General features: G+C 48.5%; 1 protein-coding gene across 4 annotated transcripts in view; it reads left to right on the top strand.

The window, feature by feature from the left end:
• psda (pleckstrin and Sec7 domain containing a) overlaps positions 1-20,863 on the top strand; it is a 48,567-nt gene extending 27,704 nt beyond the window's left edge. For all 4 annotated transcript variants that reach the window (XM_082556727.1, XM_082556726.1, XM_082556725.1 and 1 more), the window contains 12 exons: positions 3,800-3,997; positions 5,385-5,465; positions 5,889-6,001; positions 6,077-6,135; positions 7,115-7,204; positions 13,764-13,807; positions 14,535-14,725; positions 14,821-14,891; positions 15,421-15,578; positions 15,720-15,864; positions 15,947-16,090; positions 16,930-20,863. In XM_082556727.1, coding sequence (XP_082412853.1) covers positions 3,800-3,997; positions 5,385-5,465; positions 5,889-6,001; positions 6,077-6,135; positions 7,115-7,204; positions 13,764-13,807; positions 14,535-14,725; positions 14,821-14,891; positions 15,421-15,578; positions 15,720-15,864; positions 15,947-16,090; positions 16,930-17,253 — 1,618 coding nt within the window. In that variant the 3' untranslated portion in view covers positions 17,254-20,863. The remainder of the gene's footprint in view (positions 1-3,799; positions 3,998-5,384; positions 5,466-5,888; positions 6,002-6,076; positions 6,136-7,114; positions 7,205-13,763; positions 13,808-14,534; positions 14,726-14,820; positions 14,892-15,420; positions 15,579-15,719; positions 15,865-15,946; positions 16,091-16,929) is intronic.
• The last annotated feature ends 42 nt before the right edge of the window (positions 20,864-20,905 follow it).

Here is a 20,905-nt window from a genome sequence, read left to right as displayed (position 1 = left end):
TTTTTAATATTAGAAGCTCTTCCTGTAATGTGTCGTGCTCCAGGAGATTCGATTGCACTTCAAGTGTTTTTCTGTTTTATTTCTGTGGTCGTGTAGCTGTGTAGTTGTTTCCTGTGGTTTGTCCCAGCTTTGTATTCGGCTGCATTTGGTGTGTTTTCTTTCTGGAGAGGCTCTCGGCGTCGTTGTGTTTCTCTGTAATCTCTGACAAACATGCCTTTGCTGCTTTCTGGTCCATCATACTTACATGGATAACTGAATGAATTATTATGTTATGAGACAACCTTTAGTTGCCTGCAGGCCTGCTGACCGCCCGGTCCAGTAAAGGGAAGCTCATTAAGGGAAGTAGATGTAGTCCACACGGTGGTTTGACCACTTCCCACTTTCAGACTCTCATTCAAAACTCTGACTTCATTTCCTCTTCGTGCCTGAGGTTTTTTTTATGTTTTAAAAAGTGCGTTTATGTAAAGAGCAACTGCGAGCGAAGAACGGCCGATGGACAACGGACACATTCCCACGACGACGGCGGCAGATAGGTGCGTTAAATTAAAAGTATTCCTGCTCGGCTTGGTGACGTTTGCGCACACGAGGCCGTATCGATCCTTCAGGAGAGGCTGGTCGATGCAGCAGCAAACACTCGGGTTATAAATAGACTGCAGGCTGGAGAAGGAAACACAGCCGCACACGGCGCATTAACGTGTTTGCAGTTAGATGTGCCCCGTCTCTCACGTTCAAATGCTGACGCTGGCTGGGAGCATTTGCACTGAGCACTGGTTGAACTGGATGTTTGTGTGTTGGATGTTACTGAAGGAGGATATCAGGTGTTATCAAAGCGGACGGAGAGCGTCTCCTCAGTTTGAATGAATTCTGTATTTTTATCTCCAGAGTAACAGACAAGTACCTGCTCGAGTTTTCGCTCCACACCCAAAAAGAAGCTGATAAAAACAGAAACCGCTGCTCGCCGCCCGCCGCCACCTGTTTCCATAATTTATCACTTTTTTCAGGAATAACCTCTTCAGTGTCTCCGCCTACGTATGTAAAAGGAAGCTTTTCCCACTCTGTGACCTGCTAAATGTCACACCGCATTAGCTGCTAACAGTTCCTGTTTGCAGGGTAACCATGGCAACAGAAAGCAATCGCTGTATTCATGCTGATGCTCAAAATGTGACACGTGAGCGAGATGTGAGGTCACAAAGACACTGAGGTTCACGGAGTCATCGTCGCGCCTTCGCTCTGCGCTGACGGTTTCATGATCGATCTATAAATCCGTGTCCTGGAACATCCGCTGATCGTTTGTTGCTTCATTTTTATTTTCTGGTGCCTCTGAGAGCGTGATGTCACCTGTGATCGATTCCTCGCTGGCAAGCTGCTGCTCCCGGCTCCCTCGTGCCGGGTTGTGGCGTCCCTGATGTCATTCGGCTGCTCCCGACTCGACTCCTCCACGTTGGGTGCAGCCAGCGGTTCTGGAGCTCCTCCGTGAGCGGAGCCTCGCTCTAACAGAACCTGCGGCAGGTGGAGAGCTGGTTGGTGAGGTACAGCGAGCAGAGACAGCTGCGAGCGCAGCCTCAGCAGACCCAGGCTGACCCAGGCTGACCAGAGTGGGCTAGCTAGCCTTGCCTGGTGGGCTCGCACTCAAAGCTGTCTCTTCAAACTGGACTTCATAAGGACGTGTATCTCACATATCTAGCATTAGAAAGAAGCTCGTTCTCAGGCTGTATCTGCTCACTACACTCATACTCTGACATCATACAGTATTGTTAAGCCTTCAGATACCGTTACCACACACACTCTGCTGCACACACACATTTATGGACTTTCTTAGACCAAACCTGTGAATCTTCATTAACAGCTGCCTTCTTCTGCTGATATGGTAATTCCTACTGTCGCCTTCTTATTCCAGTTTTAAACTTCCTATAATAATTCAAAAATCTTCTATTATTAGTAACTCGATCCAATCTTAATGTTGTTAAACTTTCAGTCCGCTCTCTTGGGTCGATGATCACTAATACTGTCCTCTCCTGTCTCATCTCTTGTTCTGTTCCACCCTCTCTTAAAACTGCAACGATAACTCTCCGTCTCCGGACTATAAACTCTCTATTTGTAAATCACGTCTCAGAACTGCAGGCCCTTCATTATTACTTGGGCTTACTCTATTGTTACCTTGTTTAGTTTTATAGTTTTATTTGTTTATATGTTTTTATTTTGCTGTATAATCTAACACTGTCTTATTATTATTGTTATTGTATATGAAGGACACCATAAGTTTGATTTTCATAAAGTTTTGTTTTTAACTGAACATGATGCTGCCAGTTCTGAATAACTACAACTTCCTCTGGGATGTGAAACATCCAAACATCCAACCAAGCATCCATCCAAACAACCGAGCATCCATCCATCCACCGAACCGAGCATCCATCCAACTATCTGTCCAGCCAACCGAACATCCAAACATCCAACTGAGCATCCATCCATCCAAACATCCAACCGAGCATCCATCCATCCATCCATCCACCGAACCGAGCATCCATCCAACTATCTGTCCAGCCAACCGAACATCCAAACAACCAAGCATCCATCCATCCACCTAACAGAACGTCCATCCAATTATCCGTCCAGCCAACCGAACATCCAAACAACCAACCGAGCATCCATCCAAACAACCAAGCATCCATCCATCCATCCACCGAACCGAGCATCCATCCAACTATCTGTCCAGCCAACCGAACATCCAAACAACCAAGCATCCATCCATCCATCCATCCATCCATCCATCCATCCACCTAACAGAACGTCCATCCAATTATCCGTCCAGCCAACCGAACATCCAAACATCCAACCGAGCATCCATCCATCCAAACAACCAAGCATCCATCCATCCATCCAAACAACCATCCGTCTGTCCTTCCGTACACCCAACCAACCCCCCTCTAAAGCTCGGGTGTCAGACTCTTGAAAAGGTGTCCCTGTTGCAACACACCTGACTAAAATTAAAAGGTCATTAGACAATTAACTTGACTGCATGCTGAGGTGGCAGTTCAGCCTTTTGATTCATGTTACAGAAGCTGATGAGTGAACGAACACGGTGCAATAAAAGAACTTTTAGAAGTACATTTTTCCAAACACTTATATTTATTTAAATTTACTTCAGTAGGGTTAGGGGTCGCCACCATGCAGTCTAGTTCATTAGAGTCTTGCTAATGACCTTTTAATTTTAGTCAGGTGTGTTGCAGCAGGGATACGTTTTCACTCCCCGAGGCCTGGGGTTTGACACCCCTGCTCTAAAGTGTTTCTGAGTTTTGGAAGTTGAACTGCGTCTTTTACTTGGAGTTTCTCCATATTGATGTGCGTCTCCGTTAACATCCCTCCGACCTGTACGTTCGGGTATAAGCCTGTCACAGAGATGTGGAATGCAGTAATCTTTAAAAGCTTGTAGTCTGGTCACTGAGCTGAGTCTAAGTTCAGTGACTGTTGGGGAGCAGGCTGATTCCAGGCAAAGGGTTTGAGTTTCCCCCTCCAACTGTCCACAGTTGGGTGTTATTCCTCCTTATCCTGAAGCTGAAACTTTTAAGGGATCTTTTCCTCTCCTGCTCAGCTGAGCCTTAAATCCAACAGATTTCCTCACATTAAACCAGAGTCCTCCTCGTGTTTGTCACATTTAAGATAAACTCCAAGTGTTTTTGTGTCGCGTGTTTGCGTCACAGGAGGAACTCTGAGAACAGGAACCAGAAATCATTTTGTCCTTCAGTGAAAAAGGATCTGAAAGTCCTGAAGCATGAATCTCCTTTTGTGTTTATGTTGTCAGGGAGCGTCCAGTGAATCGACCGCCCGAGCTGCTCTACCCGCAGGCCGATGTGGCGGAGCGCCTGGCACTCGGCGGCAGTGACGACACGCTGGCCAACGGCATGAAGCCCGACCTGGAGGCGGCTAAACGTCTCGCCAAACGCCTCTACAACCTGGAGGGCTTCAGGAAGTCTGACGTCGCTCGCCAGCTCAGCAAGAAGTCAGTGTGTGTGTGTGTGTGTGTGTGTGTGTTAAAACTTTGGGCTCGCAGAGTAACGTGAAGAGCAGGGGACTTCATGCAGAACAGTTGATGAATTAAATTTTATTTACAGAGCGCCAAATCACAACAACAGTCGCCTCAAGGTCTTTATATTGTAAGGCAGACCCCACAATAACACATACAGAGAAAAACCCAACAATCATGTGACCCCCTATGAGCAGCACTTTGGCGACAGTGGGAAGGAAAAACTCCCTTTTAACAGGAAGAAACCTCCAGCAGAACCAGGCTCAGGGAGGGGCGGGGCCATCTGCTGTGATTGGTTGGGGTGAGAGAAGGAAGACAGGATAAAGACATGCTGTGGAAGAGAGACAGAGGTTAATAACAGATATGATTCAGTGCAGAGAGGTCTATTAACACATAGTGAGTGAAGAAGAAACACCCAATGCATCATGGGAATCCCCGGCAGCCTACGTCTATTGCAGCATAACTAAGGGAGGATTCAGGGTCACCTGGTCCAGCCCTAACTATATGCTTTAGCAAAAAGGAAAGTTTGAAGCCTAATCTTGAAAGTAGAGATAGTGTCTGTCTCCTGAATCCAAACTGGAAGCTGGTTCCACAGAAGAGGGGCCTGAAAACTGAAGGCTCTGCCTCCCATTCTACTTTTAAATACTCTAGGAACAACAAGTAGGCCTGCAGAGCGAGAGCGAAGTGCTCTAATAGGGTGATATGGTACTACAAGGTCATTAAGATAAGATGGGGCCTGATTATTTAAGACCTTGTATGTGAGGAGCAGGATTTTGAATTCTGGATTTAACAGGAAGCCAAAACAGGAGAAATCTGCTCTCTCTTTCTAGTCCCTGTCAGGACTCTTGCTGCAGCATTTTGGATCAGCTGAAGGCTTTCAGCGAGTTTTAGTGTGTGGCCTTTACAGCAGTACACCTGCACACAGAGCTGGTTCACAACATTACATTTTTTCACATCCAACAAAAACAGGAATTTCCAGCGTGCAGTGAACATATCACGGCCTCCTGCTGGTCACACTGCAGCGACTCAACCAGCTAACCGATGATGTCACCGCGCAGTTAGCGCGGGCAGATTCAGCAGAGCTAATGTCCTGATTTCACTTCCTTGAGTCTGAGTGACACGTCACGGGACGAGCTAGTCGAGCTTTACTGTTACTTCCTGGTTCCAGGTTTAATATAAACATGCAGATTTTTACTTCCTGTTCACCTTTCAGGTAAAGTTCTGGTTTGCAGGTGGAGGTTTAATGCTCTGTTCTTTTCTGTAATATCCTGTCACAGAAATAAGGCAGCCGGTGTAGTGATACAGTGATAATCCTTAGTAAAACGTGCTCGTGTTACACCAACACGCCTGCTTCTCTCTGCAGTAATGAGTTCAGTCAGATGGTGGCCGAGGAATATCTCACCAACTTTGACTTCACGGGTCTGACCATCGACCAGGCGCTCAGGTGAGTCCCGCTTCCTGTCCGTGTGTATTTCAGAGCGTGCAGACGCGATTGTCTTACATTCGCTCACTGGCAGCACCTCCCGTCGCTCTGCGGTTCTTTAATGTTTGTTCAACTGCGCGATGGCCTCCTGAACATCTGCAGGAGGTCCAGATGTTCATATGAACCAGTCACGGTGTGCCGTGGCGTGCAGTCAGTCACTTCCTGCGTGCTCTGCTGTCACCTTTCTGATGGAGAAGCTCAGAGTTTAAACGCGGAACTTTTTCTGACTTCATCCCAAATTCTGTCAGTTTACAGCAGGACTGGCACTATCACAGGGCTTAATGTGAAAAACCTGTGCAGTGGGTGTGTCTGTGTTCATCTCACCTGTTCAGGTGTTCTGGTGACATCATAATGAGCTTCTTTAACATCTGTTTCTTCGTTCAGGATGTTTCTGAGGCAGTTTGCTCTGATGGGGGAAACTCAGGAGAGAGAGAGAGTCCTCGCTCATTTCTCCAGGAGGTACAGACAGTGCAACTCGGAGAGCCTGACCAGCGAAGGTACCGTCAGTCCTACCTGTCCTCTTTCACCTGTCCTACCCGTCTGACCCCTCTGTCTGTCGCTCTGTCCCACAGACAGCGTCCACACTCTGACCTGTGCCATCATGCTGCTGAACACGGACCTGCACGGAAACGTGAGTGAACCCGAGCCGTCGGCTGATTGGTCGTTACGTTTAATAGGAACTCCTAATCTGGTCGATTGAAAGCACGTCGGCGTCATCTGCCACTCGAGCGTTCCCGCGAGTTTCCTCCTGTTTCATGTCACCTGCTGCTTCCTTGTTGGTGTGACATACAGGAAATATTAAAGTTCAGTGTGAATTTCATCAATAACAAATTAATAAACAGAAAAAATAATAAAATGATAAATATTTGTTTCCAGAATTTCATTATAATGATATCATTTGAAAAATGTTAAAAAAGGAAAGTTTTATAAAAATGTGAATAAATATAAAAATGAGTAAAGAAATATTCGGAGACGTTAATGTGAAAATCCACTTTGTGTTATTATTGAAATATTGATCTAAAAATGTGACAAATATATGAAAATACTAACAAATAACTGACTGACTCGTCATCACTGAGGAGCGCCGCGGGCTCATCGGGCTCATTCTTCATTTCTGCTAATGAACTTTTTTAAGGAAGTGCTGACTTTTACTGCGGCAACATGCCTGCACGTTTCCTCTGACCGTTACAGCAGGAGTGACAGGAAGACGGTCTCCGCTGCCCCCCTCGCGTTAAACCCGACTCTAGCACCGAATAGAAGGGTTTAACTCCACCCGTGCGGCTTTTATATCAGGTGGAACTGTTTCTGTTTCCAGAGCGTTCTCAGCGCTCCCGTCAGCATCAGCGAGGCGTCCTTTGGTTTGTGGGGTCAGATCCGACCCACAGCTGTTTTAACTTTGGGTAATTTGGGGTAAGACTAGCTTTGCTGCTAACACGGGTGACTTACTGTTTGCTGAGCGGGGACGAGTCGTCCAAGCTCAGCGAGCTGATCTGCTAACCAGCCGATGATTTCACATCCCGAGCTAACGTCACAGATCAGCTGACTGTGTTCATGTTCAGTCTGTCACAATCACATCTGAGGTGTGTGTGTGTGTGTGCGTGTGCGTGCAGAACGTGGGCAAGAGGATGTCCTGCAGCCAGTTCATCTCCAACCTGGAAGGACTCAACAACGGAAAAGATTTTCCCAAAGATCTGCTCAAGGTACGACACACACACACACACACGCCTATGACTGATTAAAAGACTGCAGCAAGTCCAGCACGCTTCGAGCGCCGGGATGGATGGCCACCGGCCTGCGATGACATCACTGTTGGTGCTTGCAGCTACCGAGCCCACAGACCAGAACGATGCTTACACAAGTGTGAACCCTTAAATGGGCCGCTCCAGCCCAGTGGAGTGCTCGGATTTCAGACCTGTCCCTGTAATGTGGACGCGTCCTCAGCGTGAGGAGTTCAAAGTGACATCGGACTACACAGAGACACTAAAGCATGAGCGCGCACACATCCTTGTTTCCATTCCCTGTGAGGACATTACATTCTTCCAGCCTTACACTAGTCTTCAGCGTTAAATTGGATGATGGGCACTGTGAGGACTGGCTTGGTGTCCTGAGGAGGAGGTGAAGTCCCCGCAGCGATTCTTGGTTTGTGGCCGTCAGAGCAGAAAAAGGAGAGAGATGCATTAATTTTACTTCTTGTGGCCGCCAGGCAGAACGAGTGTGCGTGTGCGCGCGTTCGTGGATACGTGTGTGTCAGTCTCCCACTCTTTTGTTTCCGTCTCAGTTTTTCCATCTCAGCCTCGGAGCGATCAACGTGAATCTGCGTCACCTCTTCACCTCCACCATCATCATCATCGTCGTTGCTCTGTGTTAACGTGTGTGCTGAGTGTTTTCTTGCCTTCAGCTTGGCACTGGTTGGATGGCTGCTTGTTGATGAAGCGCTGAGTGTGTGGGCAGCAGCACCGACTGACTGGCTGAGAGCAGAAAACAGTGAATGTCGAATATTTATGAGACAAAAACATGAATTATCTGCAGTCAGAGAGGAAGGAAAGTCCTCGCGCTGTCCACAGCAGAAGCGCTCTGTATTTGGGACAGTTTGTAAGAAAGGAAACGGATGATCAGATTCAAAGCTCAAGCTCAGACAGTAACACAGTTTACTTCAGTAATAGTCCCAACAGGTGAACAAACACCACAGAATCATCTTTAAATATTCACAGAGCCACAGACGTTGTCCTGGATTGTTTTGTGGTCATTTTTCACTCAGTGTCGTTCCGCGTCTCTTTGTGGTCGTTCCGCGTCTCTTTGTGGTCGTTCCGCGTCTCTTTGTGGTCGTTCTGCGTCTCGTTGTGGTCGTTCTGCGTCTCTTTGTGGTCGTTCTGTTTCTTTTTGGTCGTTCTGCGTCTCGTTGTGGTCGTTCTGCGTCTCGTTGTGGTCGTTCTGCGTCTCGTTGTGGTCGTTCTGCGTCTCGTTGTGGTCGTTCTGTTTCTTTTTGGTCGTTCTGCGTCTCGTTGTGGTCGTTCTGCGTCTCGTTGTGGTCGTTATGTTTCTTTTTGGTCATTCTGCGTCTCGTTGTGGTCGTTCTGCGTCTCTTTGTGGTCGTTCTGTTTCTTTTTGGTCGTTCTGCGTCTCGTTGTGGTCGTTCTGCGTCTCGTTGTGGTCGTTCTGCGTCTCTTTGTGGTCGTTCTGTTTCTTTTTGGTCGTTCTGCGTCTCGTTGTGGTCGTTCTGCGTCTCGTTGTGGTCGTTCTGTTTCTTTTTGGTCGTTCTGCGTCTCGTTGTGGTCGTTCTGCGTCTCGTTGTGGTCGTTATGTTTCTTTTTGGTCATTCTGCGTCTCGTTGTGGTCGTTCTGCGTCTCGTTGTGGTCGTTCTACGTCTCGTTGTGGTCGTTCTGTTTCTTTTTGGTCATTCTGCGTCTCGTTGTGGTCGTTATGTTTCTTTTTGGTCATTCTGCGTCTCGTTGTGGTCGTTCTGCGTCTCGTTGTGGTCGTTCTGTTTCTTTTTGGTCATTCTGCGTCTCGTTGTGGTCGTTATGTTTCTTTTTGGTCATTCTGCGTCTCGTTGTGGTCATTCTGCGTCTCGTTGTGGTCGTTCTGCGTCTCGTTGTGGTCGTTCTGTTTCTTTTTGGTCGTTCTGCGTCTCGTTGTGGTCGTTCTGCGTCTCGTTGGTCTCGTTGTGGTCGTTCTGCGTCTCGTTGTGGTCGTTCTGCGTCTCGTTGTGGTCGTTCTGCGTCTCGTTGTGGTCGTTCTGCGTCTCGTTGTGGTCGTTATGTTTCTTTTTGGTCATTCTGCGTCTCTTTGTGGTCGTTATGTTTCTTTTTGGTCATTCTGCGTCTCTTTGTGGTCGTTATGTTTCTTTTTGGTCATTCTGCGTCTCGTTGTGGTCGTTCTGCGTCTCGTTGTGGTCGTTCTGAGTCTCTTTGTGGTCGTTCTGTTTCTTTTTGGTCATTCTGCGTCTCGTTGTGGTCGTTCTGCGTCTCGTTGTGGTCGTTCTGCGTCTCGTTGTGGTCGTTCTGCGTCTCGTTGTGGTCGTTCTGCGTCTCGTTGTGGTCGTTATGTTTCTTTTTGGTCATTCTGCGTCTCTTTGTGGTCGTTATGTTTCTTTTTGGTCATTCTGCGTCTCGTTGTGGTCGTTCTGCGTCTCGTTGTGGTCGTTCTGAGTCTCTTTGTGGTCGTTCTGTTTCTTTTTGGTCGTTCTGCGTCTCGTTGTGGTCGTTCTGCGTCTCGTTGTGGTCGTTCTGCGTCTCGTTGTGGTCGTTCTGAGTCTCGTTGTGGTCGTTCTGTTTCTTTTTGGTCGTTCTGCGTCTCGTTGTGGTCGTTCTGCGTCTCGTTGGTCTCGTTGTGGTCGTTCTGCGTCTCGTTCTGTCTCTTTGTGGTCGTTCTGCGTCTCGTTGGTCTCGTTGTGGTCGTTCTGCGTCTCGTTCTGTCTCTTTGTGGTCGTTCTGCGTCTCGTTGTGGTCGTTCTGCGTCTCGTTGTGGTCGTTCTGCGTCTCGTTGTGGTCGTTATGTTTCTTTTTGGTCATTCTGCGTCTCGTTGTGGTCATTCTGCGTCTCGTTGTGGTCGTTCTGCGTCTCTTTGTGGTCGTTATGTTTCTTTTTGGTCGTTCTGCGTCTCGTTGTGGTCGTTCTGCGTCTCGTTGTGGTCGTTCTGCGTCTCGTTGTGGTCGTTCTGCGTCTCGTTGTGGTCGTTCTGCGTCTTGTTGTGGTCTCCTGGTCTCGGCGGCACAGCGAAGGTCAGAGAAGCGCTGATGCTAACGGGCATCAGTGTTAGCATAGTAGGGTCATTTTAGGCTCAGGTGGAGGAAGCTGCCTCTCTTCATCACGGCGCTGTGAAAACGGTTTCCACAGTTCAACATTCAGGTCCTGAGTGTGCTTTTACTGAAGTTGAGCTAAAACTGATTCTGTATTGATTATTGATTTTATTGGGCGTGAATGTGATTGGTGTCTTCGCTCACACGTCGTCGGCTCGCTGTCATATTTTTCACGTTCAGCTGAATTTGAGTTTTTGTTGCTGATCGTCTCTCAGCTGCATTTACATTCAGCTCTGTGAACCCACCGTGACTGACAGCTCCAAGGAGGACAGAAGGCGGGCTGAAGCTCCCATCCCTGGCCTCCGATTGGCTGCTGCAGCTGAGGGAAAATGCGCATTGCGAGAGCGAGGGAAAAAAGAGAGAGGGAGACAGAGGAGGAGGAGGAGGAGGAGGGAGAGCGAGCAAACAGTCCTCAACAGTTCAGTGTCTCAGTGGGGAGGAGGAAGAGAAGACGAAGAAGAGGAGGACGAGTGAGCTCACCTGACCTGACAGAGGGATTCTCCTGCAGGAGGAAATCAAGTGAATGAGGAGGAGGAGAAGAGTGGGAGTGAAGTTGGAGGACGAAGAGATCAAGAGAGATGTGAGGAGGAGGAAGGAGGGATTCTCTCTCTTCATCAGAGTGCAACAGGAGAACCTCCTTTCTCTGCTTTTTTTCTCCTCATTAGCCTCTCCTGTGCCTCCACCTCCGCCCTCCATCCGTCCGTCCGTCCGTCCTCCATCAGGGAGCTGGAGGAAGCTGACGTCAGTTTTGGGGGTGCTCTCTCTCTCTCCTTGTCTGCCTGTGTGGGTGTGCTCGCTCGCCCAGCCTCCCTGCTTTTCCTCTTTTCTTTTTTGGATGTGAGAGCGAGCTGATGCCTCTCCTCCGTCACGCAGCTTTATTTGCAGTCCAGGGATTCTCCTCCGCTAACAGCACCTCCACGGCCGCTGCATCAGGAGGCTCAACAGCAGCACAGACCCCCCAAAATCCAGGACGAGCTCAGAGCTGTGGTTCGGATGATTTTCATGTCACTGCCTCTGAATCGCTGATGGATTAGACACACACACACCACACAGACACACACACACAGACACACACACAGACACACAGACACACACACACACACACACAGACACACACCACACACACACAGACACACACACACACACACACACACACACACACACACACACACACAGACACACACACAGACACACAGACACACACACACACACACACACACACACACACACTCTCTCAGACAGTCTGGAGTGTGCGTGTTTGGAGGCAGATGTGTCGACGGCTGACAGCAACTTTAAAGTCTCAAATTTTCAGTTTTAATTGATTTTGAATTTGATCAAATGTATAAAAACTGTAAAACCCTTTAAAAAAATATTAATTTGTAGAAAACGTCAAACGTTTGATGTTGATTGTCTGAATCGCTCATTTCTGCAGCTAAAATTTTCTGCTTTAAATGAATTGCAGTCCAAACATATTAAAGCTAATTGTAAACAGTTATTTATGAAATAGTTTATCAGACATCGGCATAAATGTGATTTATTTTCAAAATAAAATGATTTTAGCTTTCCTAAACAGAAATATGAGTTCGTGCACAAAAAGGCTCATTTTAGCCTTAAAGCCAACATTAATGTCATCTTGTTTGATTTAAAATAGGAAGAATGAAACATTTTGAGTGATAGAAAGTCGTCCCTCAGTTTGGAAATCACAGCCCTGGGACTAAACTATCGTACGTTTGACTCGTAACTGCAGATTCCAGTGCGTTCCAGGCACAGAGGAGTCCACAGGTTTGTTTCTTGGCAGCGTCCTCCTGCTTTCGTGCTTTTGGCTCTGAACACCTGAGCGAGGCTCCGGCCGGCAGCCAGCAGGATCATGAGGCTGATGAAGAGCTGCTGTGTTTTTATGCATAATGAATAGAGCCGGATCCATAATGCAGCAGGCCGAGCTCGCAGAGGCACCATCCATCCAGCCGCTCGTCAGTGGCCGTCATTAGCCCGTCTCTATTTTACACACCCTCACCTCCTCGCTTCCTCGGCTTCTTCCTGCACTCATCTACAGTCTGGAAGCTCGTGACGTGGGTTCGAGTCTGAAGCGACACAGACCGGCGGTCATCAACGGGCTGGACTTTGTTAGATCCGCCGCGCTGTTCCGTGGAAGCGGTGAATGCTGGCCCAAGGATCTTCTGTACAGGAAACATAAAAAGTTTGGACTTTTTTTATCTGTTGGATCCCGACTCAAACCGCCCAGATGATCGGCGTCAACAGCATCCACTCCACGGGCCGCATGCGCTCGCGCTCGCTGTGCTCGGTCCGGAGCGGGCGGGACTCGAGGGACAACGACCCGTTCAGGTATCCCAGGACCCCCCGCTCCCGCTCCCTCAAACCGCTGGCCTTCCCCGACCTGCTGGGAAAAACCCAGGATGGGCAGCAGCACCCGCAGAGCCGCAAGAAGAAGGTAGAGCCGGAGACACACCTGTGAACCTTTACCTGAACCTGTACCTAAGTTACCCCGTTTAAAAACCTGTGAAGGTTTGTTTTCGTCCTGAAGACGCTCTCCTGACGTGACACACGTTTACAAACCTCTATGAAAGCAATCCTCTGCGCCGACCGCTTCACATTACACCTGTGTTCATCCCTTTGTGATGACATCAGCTGTTTCTTCATATTTCATTGGCTGGTTTTTGTTATTATTGTCGGTCCGTGTCAGACACACATTTATGTTTAGTTCATTAAAATTTTCTTCACGTCTCTGTAATAATGGACAAAGGCCCCTCAGCAGGCTTCCACAATCCGGCCAATCAGAAGAAAGTGGGTTGTCGGTACGGAGTGGGGCTTAAAGGGGGAGGGGCTATACCAGCTGTTTTCAGGCACAGGGTGAACCGAGACTGGGATCAGATACAGATCGATGCTCGAGGGAAAGCGCCTCCACACAGGAAGTGACCCGCTCCTTCCTAAGTTGCTGCCGGCTGGTCCATACTGCACATGCCAGCCTCTGGTTGCCTGGGCAACTAGCTAATTTAAGTACCAGCGGCTCATATGTCAATCAGCTCTCACTGCTAGCTGCTTCAGTCGCGCACATCAAAATATCCCACTTCCTGTCACCAGCGATTATTTTGCTCGCAGGTGCTCGTATGAGGCTGAGTGTCAGCGGCGGTCTCAGGTGATGGCGTGGTTTCCTGTGTGGACGGCCCTTTAAACAGGTAGCACTGGACCAGGTTTGATCGCCCAAGGAAACTCGTCTCCGTTAAAAATGATGACCAGAGCCATTAAATCCACACAGCCAATCAGCACCTGGCTTTTAGGCCATGTGACCATCTTTAGTCTGAGCACGTGAAAAATGTGGATTAAATACTGAATGTCCTATCAAGTAATCAGATTACTGTGAATCCTGAAATCCATATGAGCTCTTCATGTCGTGTGTGTGTGTGTGTGTGTGTGTGTGTGTGTGTGTGTGTGTTTCTGCAGACGCTGTACAGCTCCATCAAGAACGAGAGGCTGCAGTGGACCATGTGAGTTTCTGCTTCGACACACAGCATGTACAAACATCTCCACTGTGTGTGTGTGTGTGTGTGTGTGTGTGTGTGTGTGTGTGTGTGTGTGTCTGTCCCTGCTGCCCTGACTCCCTTATTTAAGCCTCTGTTGCTGTGGTAACCGTTCCCTGCTTCATTCCTGACTGTAATTACAGGTCAGCATCCCAACGCCCATGCCTGACTGTGGACACACACACACACACACACACACACACACACACACACACTCATAAATACATAGATTTACTGGGTGTCTGTATCCGTTCAGCATCTGTCCGCCCTCGTGTTCAGCCTGTTCTTTCTCCTAAACTGTTTCCTTCCTGTGTGACATTCAGCTTCTTTCTGATAAATAACGTATTTATTCAGGTCACGTTTAACATTCATGCTGTTATGAAGAGAAATCATCTAAAAATCTCTGCCATCAAACAGCTGACGACTTTCAGCAGGTTCGAAAACTTCTGTTAAAATGATAACCTGGTGAAATGGATCCACTGAGAGGATGAAACTGATTGACAGGCTGACACAGGAAATGAGGTCATTTATTCATTTATGAGAATTAAAGAAAATGAAGTGCGAGGTGACGGTAAGCGGAAAACATGAACCCGACGGGATGATGGAAGAGAACGGTGTGAAACGTAAACACGCTCTGCGATGGCGACGAGGACGAGCTGACGCAGGCTCTTTTAAACTGTTTCCTCTCTTGAAGTGATGAAGAGGAGTTGAGGAAGTCCATGTCGGAGTTGGCGGACATTCGAACAGACTCTGCCTCCCACACCATGAAACGCCTCGGGAGTAGCGGAAACCCGCTGGTGGGCGTGGCCCATCAGGCCGATGGCGAGCTGTACAAGAGCGGCTTCCTGGTCCGCAAAGTCCACGCCGACCCCGACGGGAAGAGAAGTACACCGCTCCTCCTCCTTCAGTTTTCAGTTTTGCCACGCCCCCTGTCAGCTGATCCCTCACTTCCTGTTTGTTTGGTGTTTGTGCTGTTGCAGCGCCGCGGGGGAAGAGGGGGTGGAAGTCCTTCTACGCCATGCTGAAGGGCATGGTCCTCTACCTGCAGAAGGTAAGCGTCTGCACTACGTTTCCCAGCAGCCCCTCTCTCTGTTTGTGTCCCCGGGTCAGGCGCAGGACAGGAAACGCAGCGAGCTGATTAGGCGTCAGCCTGTTTTTCTATCTGCACGGATTCCAGAGCGGCAGTTTTTAACGTCTCCGCCCACCGCCGCGTTCATCTTTAACTTTAGAGCTTTGATTAAAATATCTGAACTAGTGAGGCCTGCTTTACACACTGCCGCACAAAAGTAAGTGGACGGGTTAAACTATAAAGCGTGAGTACCCGTCCACATACTTATGGACTCCTCGCAGCTCCACTTTAACATGAAAACACAGATTTTTGTGCCATGAGAACTTTTTCTCTGAAACTTTGTCAGAGCTTTGAAAGAACCGTTTCAGTTTCAAAGATTTCTTTTTAACTCCTTTAATCAGAAACGGCGAGCGTTTATAGCGAGACAGTCGAGCTGGAATGTGGTGAGCATCGCGTTTAAGCGTCTTTCATGTTTGAGTTTCTGGAGAGCTGACGCCAATCTGATCCGCAGGACGAGTACCGAGCTGAGAAGGAGCTGACGGAGGAGGACGTGAAGAACGCCGTGTCCATCCATCACTCTCTGGCCATGCGGGCTGCCGATTACAGCAAGAGGCCCAACGTGTTCTACCTGCGGACCGCCGACTGGAGGGTCTTCCTGTTCCAGGCCCCGTAAGCACCTCAGTCTGTCTGTGTTAAGGGAGAGGGGGGAGGAGGGTTTCCAAGCAGCTTGCAGGCAGTACAAGAAGGACAAACAGCTTAAACTAAACCGGACGAGACAGGAAGTTACGGTGTTTCCTGTGTTTCCTGCAGGAACGCTGAGCAGATGCAGTCGTGGATCACGCGCATCAACGTAGTTGCGGCCATGTTTTCTGCTCCCCCGTTCCCGGCCGCGATCGGGTCCCAGAAGAAGTTCAGCCGTCCTCTACTGCCGGGATCCAACACTAAACTGTCACAGGTAAAAACGCCGTCGCCGTCCTTTTCAGCTCCGCCCACTTTCACCAGACTCACACCTCTTCCCCCACCCTCTGTCCCGACAGGAGGAGCAGGTCAAATCTCACGAGAACCGTTTCAGGGCGGTGTCCTCTGAGCTGTCTGACGTCACCGCCGCTACGCCGGACCGAAAGGTGAAAGGTCGTGAGCTGGAGGAGCAGAAACTCCGACAGGAGTACCTGGAGTTTGAGGTGAGGAGGTTAAAATAACCCGCAGGAAGTATTTCAGTACTTGTATTCAGTACTGAATCTGCACCTTATTATGGAGGACCAAAGCTGCCAAAAATAAATGTTTACAAAATAATTTTTAAATGCATTTCAATGAAATACGATATTCATTAAAAATAGTTAGCAGTTAAATTAAAACAAAGAAGTTAATTAATTAATTAATGATTTCGTAGAAAAAAATTATTCCAGGCCAAGTATGGAGGACCAGAGATGCCAAAGTCCAAGTTAATTAGATTCACTACCTTATTCTTGTTTTTGACTTTTGATTTTTTTGATCGAGTCACTTATTTGTGGGTTTTTTGTTTTATTTTTGATTTTTGATTTTTTGTTTGCGGTTTTGGTCCTCCGTACCTTGGAACCAAACCCAGATGTTATTGGAGCAGACGATAACCGGAGTCGTGCTTTGTTTGTGGCGGCGTTTCATCTTCGTCTCGTGTTTTTTGTCTCCGGCTGAATGCGAAGCCGTAAAATGTCTTCTGCCTCGCGTCTGCTCGTCTTCGTCACAGACGGTCGCTGCATCAGTCTGTCGGGTGTCGAACAGGCTGCACACACTCCAGCACGCCGTGTTCTTAGAGGAAGGAACACAGCGCCGTTTTCCTGCCCCCTTCACACACAAGGTTTCGCCCTGATGTCACATAACAACAGAGATGCTGGAAAACCGGAGAGAAGCACAGTTATTATTAATAATAATAATAATAATGATGATTTATCAGGTCAGACTCTGAAAAGCCCCCTGATTGGTCCTCATTAGACCCAGAACGGCACTTTCGTTGTTCACATCTCCTCCTTCTTCTCTCCCACAGAAAACCCGGTACGGTACGTACGCCATGCTGCTTCGGGCCAAGCTGGCGAGCGGCGATGAGGACCTTTCCGCCTTTGAGGCTCGGCTGTTTGATGACGGCGGCCTGCAGAGGGCGCACTCCAGCCCCTCGCTGCCCCAGGACACCACCAACAAGGAAAAGACCCGCAGCTCCAAGACGTCAAAGAGCCTGAAGGTCACGTCCTCCTCGACCTCCAAGGCCGGCGGCAGCAGCAGCAGGGAGGCGAGCAAGAAGAAGAACGGCGGTGGGAGCGGCCAGCGGGCGGAGCTGGAGAAACAGAGCAGCAAACAGGAGGAGGCGCCGTAAAGGGGTGAGGACGGCGTCGTGTAAGTGTCATGTAGCTGGAGACGGACACGGAGCATCATGGGTAGCAGGCTGACATCCTCCTTTAAACCTTTTCTGTTAAACCTCAGTCGCCTGATTGGCCGAGACGTTCGAGGTCCGTGGGAGAGGAGACGCCTGTCAGGTCTGAGGGCGACCCGATGGGCGAGTCGTCCAGGAAACACTAACACGGTTCATCGCTCAGCCGTCCCTTTATTTCCCATAGGCCTCAGCAGGAACGGACAGCTGCAGACTTTCAGAATAAAAGCTTTACTTCCTGCTGGAGTGTGAGTAGCCGCTCAGCTTTCAGCTGCAGCGGGAACTTTTTATTTTAGTCCTCGACCTCACCGCCGCCGCTCTGCTTCTCCCATTAACCCACAGGAGAGCGGGTTGCCATGTCGACGTTATGTGACGGACAGAGTGCGTGGGACTGTTGCCATGGCAACCGAGCAAAGGGGACAAGAGAGCGAGAGATAAACAAACAAACAAACAAAGGGAGCGGCCACACAGGAACGCCGAACCTCCTCGTCCTCTGCACTCCACTGAGCGCGTGCGAGTGTGTGTGTGTGAGTGTGCACAGTAATCACAGTAGTGCTGCGTTGATGTGTAAATACAGCCTGAACATGCTGGATGGAGACGGGTTTTTAGTTTTTCTGACTTCTGCTGGAAAAAAACAGGCTGTACGGAAGACCATTAGTGACAAAAATCTGCTGAGGGAACAAAATAAAACTTCAGGAGTTCACACTGCAGGGAGCCAGGTGTCTTATTTATTCAGATTTTGATGTTTTGTTGTTTGTACTACTTGAAAATCTTTAACTTTAAAAACCACAAGTTAAAAATCTCAGTGTGAACTTTTAAATAAAAATATGAGGATAAATTTAAATTTAAGAGAAATTTTGGAAAATCGAACATTTTTGGTGAGAGTATGTTTAATTTTTTCTCTTGTTGAAAAAGTCGGATTTGTTTTGCAGCTGGTTTCACTCTGTGGGTTTTGTCACTAATGGGCTTCCATAGTTTCTGTGTGTGCTGGAGTCCGTCCACCTCATCGTCATGAGGACGGTGTTCTTCTTCATGTAAATCTCATTTAACATGTTTGTAAAGTGCTGTGGACCAAACAGGTGACAGGTGGATTCGGTCACATGACCGTAGGAGAGGAGGAGTTGAGAGTTATTATTGTGTAAACCTTTCTCGTCGTTGACATCCAGGAAGAAGCACCTGACAGCTTTCTGTTAAAGAGCCGTTTGTTTCAAATCCTGACCAGCGTGCTGATGTTCAGCAGCAGTTTCCTCTTTCAGCCACCAGGGGTCGCCAGAGTGCTGTAAGCGTCCACCAACATGTTCTTCACTGGCGGAGGTCGTCAGTCAGGGTGTTAATGTGACAGCGTGGTCTCGTCTGAGCTCAACGCTGTGTGGAAATGTTGTTTCCCACTTTGAGAGTTCAGATTACAGCCCAGAGCGTCTCTGACACCATGACTGAAAACGAGATGTGTGCCAAAAACTGAACATTAGTCCTGAATCACAGTGTTGATGGACGTGCGTTCAACCAGAGGGATCTAATCTGCTCTGTTTACATCCAGGTTCTGAGAATATTATAAATAATCTACACAATCCTAACGTCTCCCTCTGATCCGGTGAAGATGACTTCCTGTTCAGTAGGTACTCTTTTAATTCTGAAATAAGTGCTGACCTTTATTTTTTAGACAGTAAAATCTGTGACTTCAGGTGGATTTGAATATTGGCACTCTGTGACTTCTGTACCTCAGCAGGTCTGAAGCTCAGGAACAGGAAGTTTTTTATGTAAAGCTGCAGAGTTTGCACGATGCAGCTCATCAGGCTGACAGTGACAGGGAAGGCCTCCAGGTGGCAGCAGAGGATCAATGTTGAACTCTAACGTCAGGGAAAAACTCTGAAGCTTGTTTCTGTCACTGTTGGCCACGTAATGCTGGAACCGCCGGCGTCGTCTGTGGAGGAAACTCGAGGCTGTGGAAAAAAGAGAAAAAGGGGAAACGGCAGCTTCCACGCTGAAATCAGGAAAAACGTTCTGGACTATTATCTCCAGAACAAGCGTCTCCACGCTGTGTTTCAGCTGCAGGTACAACGCCACAGAGGGAACATTTCAAAGGTACCGAACAGAAATCAGTTCTTTGTGAACATTTTTACCTCATAACATGAAACCCGGGTCACTGGGAGTCTTCATGTGACTGAAAACAAGGAAAAAAACGCTTTTAGGTATTCTGGACACAAGAAGTCCGCTCAGTTTAAGCTGGCGTCTTTGGAAAAACCTGAATCCATCCTGAGTTTTAACCTGCATTCTGTCTAATGTCCAGCAGGGGGCGGCTTGTATAGAAGTGAACTTGTGGTCTCAGTCGCAGCTTTCAGGTCTTTGTTTATAAAACAGACTCATCGTAGTTTTGTCCGTGTTTGAGGTTTGCTCCCCTCGCCTTCTCGCAGTTCCCGACGTGAGGCTGGAAGATTCAGCTGGGGGCGTCTGTGGCATCAGCTAACAGGGCACTGCTGCAGAGCTGTGATTGGTCCATACCAGGAACACAGCCTGTAGTTAAAAGATGGACGGCGCTCTGGGGAACGAGTCATGTTTGGAGCACTTTTGAGGAACTGCGGCTCTGAATTGTTCGGCTCGTTCGCGACGCTCTCGTCTCGTTGGCCCGTCTCTGAGCACAGCTCCGCCGGTACCTTTGAAATGGCTCCGAACTCTCTGCTTATTCCTGAAGAGTCAGCATCCGTTTGAAAATCCATCCTTCAGCTTCTTCTCTTCAACATCAACACGCCTACGGCTGCAGGAATCATTTTTCCATATGTAGATGCAGCGTGATCTTTCAGATTAGGATGAAGGATGAGGAGGAGGTCGGGGTGGATGGAGGGTGAACAAAGCCCTCGGGTCTTCTGAGCTCTGGTTGAGGTTCAGGAAACCATTTTGGTTCAGTGTACATAAATCGTTTGTGGCTTTTTCCTGAGCCTGGACCTGGAGCTGCGCGCAGGTGACCGCCGGGCGGCAGGATTTGGGTCAGCGATGCCGTGGATCTCCGTGCGGAGAAATCGCTGCTTCGCCTGCTAACTTTTCTCGTTTCTGCTCCCGCGGTGCCGACTCCTATTTATCTCCCACATATCCTGTAACACTCCGTGTATTTCTGCACTGTGCAACGTGAAGCAGCGTAGGATGACTTTGTGTGAGCGTCGCGGCCGCTTTCAGCTCTTCGTCTGTGTCCTGTAAATAAATGTTCGCATTAACCTCGAGAAGCCATATCGTAGTTGGGCTGGACGCCTAGCTAGCACTCGCTGCGTTTTAGAGCACTTTGGTTTAGATATTTTAGAGTGACGCAGAGGTTGAGCCTCCTCAGAGAGGCGGCGCCATTAATTTATTCTGCTCGTCTCTCGAAGGACGACAAACTAGTTCCTGTGAAAACTTGCTTTGTTTTTGGGCTTTGCTGCGGCCTGAATGTTCGCCGCCGGCTCGCCGATTAGTATCTGTACATACGCTGTCACTTCCTGTGAGGTTTGGTATTAGTGAAACGCAAACAACTTGTTTGTATCATCCTGAAGGCTTCGAGGCAAAAAATAAAGAGATTTTCAAAAGAAAACATCGACGTTGAGTGTTTTTATTCAAAGGATCGTGAAGAGCT

Source organism: Aulonocara stuartgranti (genome assembly GCF_965226115.1).
Source record: "Aulonocara stuartgranti genome assembly, chromosome: 13".
Classification (NCBI taxonomy): Eukaryota; Metazoa; Chordata; class Actinopteri; order Cichliformes; family Cichlidae; genus Aulonocara; species Aulonocara stuartgranti.
This window is presented reverse-complemented; position numbering and strand designations above follow the sequence as displayed.